Raw genomic sequence first — 3,674 nt, 5'->3', positions numbered from 1 at the left:
TTTTGATGATTAGTTCACTGTTGCACATGCCCTAAGGTTCTATGTCTTCACTAGTCATCTCCTAGCAACAGATCTCAACACAGAACTTTCAAAGTCTCACTAAATTACACATTCCAAATTCCACTACACTATAGCACACATAAAGTCTTCAGTTCACAAGTTAGCTCTTCATCAAATATGAACTTCCTGTGGCTGTCTGCTACCGAGAACTCAGAACTCTGTCACTCATTGTAATTGTCACATCTAGTTCTAGTTCACTCTCTCATATACCTCTGCCGCCGCTATTTTTCTCTTGTAACCCTACTGCAACTCAGAAGTCAGGACTCTGTCACACACACTCACTGTCACTTCTTGTTCTAACTTGATCTCTTCTCATGATTCCACTGCTACTATTTCTCTCTTGTAGCTTGTAACTCACTTCAACTGAACTCTGCTCACTTGTATAGTCAAGGGACCGACAACGCAGCACATGTCACGTGATTGCCACCCGCTTCTGTTGCATAATGTCACAATGCACACGCATAGCAACAGCCTGTCCACAGACACAGAAAACATTGCTCCTCTACTGTTGGCCCCACATATGTTTCAGGTGTTGTCTAGCAACGCCGATGTTTACCATTTCAACGCCTAGCAATGGGTTTACATGCCACATTGCTCCCTTTTTAAGTCTGTCCGTCCCGAATACCCTAACAGTGTATCACATTTTCTTCTTTTCTGAGGGTTCCTGTTCGTAACGTCACTTTCCTGTGGCTTGGTCTTCCCCTCCTATGGCGATTATTCTCCAGCTGTTACCACTGCTCCCTCCTTAAGGCCAGCTTGTCCAAGCGGTTCCCTTATAAGGTTCTAGTTAGTTCCAGACTTAACACCATTATCCAAAGGTTCTTTTCTGTTCTCTCTCTTCCCCTCTCCCTCTTATAACAGTTTGGGCCATGACTTCTGTAGTGGCCGGCGCTCCCCCATATCCGGCTCTTATTATGCTAATGCTGCTGCTTTTTCCTTTTCATAAGGGGTCGACCTGTTCACATTGTCCATTTCCTAATTTTCTGAAACCTGCTGGAAATCCCGTGTCCTCTCTACACGACTTGAAGTCTGAAAGCCTTCCAGTCGATGTGACTTCCTCTCGATCTTGAGGAGCAGCTGCTGTCTTGTGCCTGAGTTCTTTATTCTCATTCTGCCTTGTAGCTCCTGTTGCAGGCCATGGTCCTTTATGTCACTGTTGCATTCCAGGCCTTTCCACACTCTCCTCATCCTCTCGTAGTTTTGGGGTTCTGGCTGGTTCCTGGTCCCATCTTTCCTGACGACGTTTTGCCTGCTCCATGCCACTCTTGCACAGTGGGCCATCTTCCTGCTGATTATGGCCAGTCTCTTATGGGGTCTACATTCCCTGGGTCTGAATTTTCCTGAAGATATTCCTCTTGTGCTATGCCACTCTTGCACAGTGGGACCCCTTCCTGTAGGTGGTGGCCAACTTCTTGCAAGGTCCACAAATTCCTCGGGTCAGTTCCCTTGGCTCTCCAGGTCTCCCTGCAGCTGGCCTATGGTCCCTGTGCTGCTGCTTTTGTCCTTTGACCAGAGTTATGATCAGGGAAGGTCATTTCTGCTATTTGCTAAGTATATAGTTGCAGCAATTACTGGCCAGCCTGCTGAAGTGAATAAAGCTTTGAATGAAGCCATTCATATACTGAATAAAGTGTGAAGACTGAGTACAGCAGACTGGAAAGATGTGCTTTATCTTCAGGTTACAACATTAATAAAGGGCCCTGTCTGAATATTAGTTGTACCCTCCTCACCTTTCTGCATTTACCAAGGGAGGAAATGGCTTTTAAAACTAGATGGATGTTCGAGGGAAGTATAAAGCTAAAAGGAAATGAATAGCACATAAAAAAAACAGGGCACCTTTAAGCTCCTTTCAACCTAAAATTTATTGTAGTTTCTCTCTGTTCCCATACGTAGCTATCAGAGCCACTCAAAGTTGTGTCTGTTTGCAGGAAGTGAATTGTAATTTTTGATCTGACTTAAGAGCTTCTGATCCTGAGAACAAAAAGTTTATTCTCTGTGGATTTCACCTTGGTGGGGAAACCAGTGTGGTAGATATGAAAGTGAAGTGAATCATTTGATAATATTTCTGTCTTGGTATTGGTTTTAACTTAGAGGGATAACTGTTTTTAGTTTCTCCAAGCACTCACCCACCACTGGGTCCGTCATGTGCCTCTGAGCTTGGTAGACCCTTCAGAGAGCCCTGGTCATAATTCTAAAGCCAGACTGAGGCCTTTTCACTCCTTTTTGTGCCTTACTAATCTAATTAACTTCTAAGCGGTCCTCTTGCATTTCAGAAAGTTATAAGGAAATTGTTCACTCTGTTCAGTCCAAACTTTACAATGAAATTGGCTGTGTTTCCGAAAGAAAGACGTGCCCTGGAATGTAAACAGCTAGATGAGTAGTACCCTACAGAAATTACCACAGCATTGCTCACACATTTATAACTTGGAGATGTCCTGTATAAGGAACAGGAGCGTGTAATTACTTGTAAAAACCAGAAATGTATGAAGAACAGTCCAGTTTCTGTACTTATACCAAATTACAGTTTGAGTGGAGGCTACTATTTAAACCTCAGTGCTCAATCTAATATTTAAATTGCCTGTAATATGATATTAGAATTTGGAAATGTGTACTAATTTGAATAGATTGTCTATTTGTTAATCATGAGAAAACTAAAAAGATCCATGTTCTACTGAATACTGATATGAACAGCATTGCTAGAAAACGGTCACTACGTGCAGTTCACAGTGTCTGTGCCTACCTGGCAGCTAAAATGGCTGTTCAAGACCTGACATTTAATCAGACATTTATAGTACTTTCTACAAGTTCTCAGTGACCTGGCACTCAGAAACACCTTCACAAAACAAACTGAAGTTAATCCATAAATTGAGGAACTTAATTCAGGGTTTCACAATATGCAAATAAATTAACATACTAATCAGCACCTATGGATTCAACTAGATGTTGTATGTAGCACAGTATGCAGCAACCAATGTGCTGAGGGGATTGTCATGTGGGAGCACTCACTAGGACGCGTCGGTCAAACCGCCTCCAACAAAAGGGCAAGTACTGCTACTTACATTCTGTTACTGTTGATAACCCCCTCAGGAATACATGCACAGTAAACCATTTCTAAACCTCTTATAGTTAATCCGGATGTTGGATAATCTGAATCAAAATATGAAAAAAGAAAAATAGAAATGCTTTTTGCAGTTGAGTACATACTTTAAGACACATGACATTTAGGAAGGCAGATGAGTCACTTGTCTCTTCAGACAAAACTTGTCAGTTTCTTCAAACCTGTATTATTATTATTATTATTATTATTATTATTATTATTATTATTATTATTATTATTATTATCATCGTCATCTCTTGTCACAGGTTTATTTCCTGGTATTCCTTTGCTTGGACCAGTGATGCACCTCACCACTCAGGCTTCAAGCTTCGCACTGTAGCACTTTCCGTAGTATGTGTGATGTTCCCAGGATAGCTGTTTTTTGCAGTGAATCTATGGAGTGTTTACCAGGAATTAGTTCCAAATGTTTCCTCAGCCCTCTGGTAACTGTACCCGTGGCTCCAATAATCACTGGTATCACAAAACATTTCACATTCCACATTCGCTGAATTTCGAT

The 3,674-nt window shown here is 41.7% G+C and overlaps 1 protein-coding gene across 1 annotated transcript in view; it reads right to left on the bottom strand.

The window, feature by feature from the left end:
• Window positions 1–1,420: 1,420 nt before the first annotated feature.
• Window positions 1,421–3,674, bottom strand: part of LOC111869503 (protein glass) — a gene marked incomplete at its 5' end in the record, with an annotated part of 20,653 nt that continues 18,399 nt past the window's right edge. Inside the window, one exon of the mRNA XM_023861077.1 lies at window positions 1,421–1,563. Within this exon, the coding sequence (XP_023716845.1) occupies window positions 1,421–1,563 (143 nt within the window). The remainder of the gene's footprint in view (window positions 1,564–3,674) is intronic.

The sequence above is a fragment of the Cryptotermes secundus genome, unplaced genomic scaffold (genome assembly GCF_002891405.2).
Source record: "Cryptotermes secundus unplaced genomic scaffold, Csec_1.0 scaffold2732, whole genome shotgun sequence".
Classification (NCBI taxonomy): domain Eukaryota; kingdom Metazoa; phylum Arthropoda; class Insecta; order Blattodea; family Kalotermitidae; genus Cryptotermes; species Cryptotermes secundus.
The sequence above is the reverse complement of the archived record's forward strand: the minus strand, read 5'-3'. Positions and strand labels throughout refer to the sequence as shown.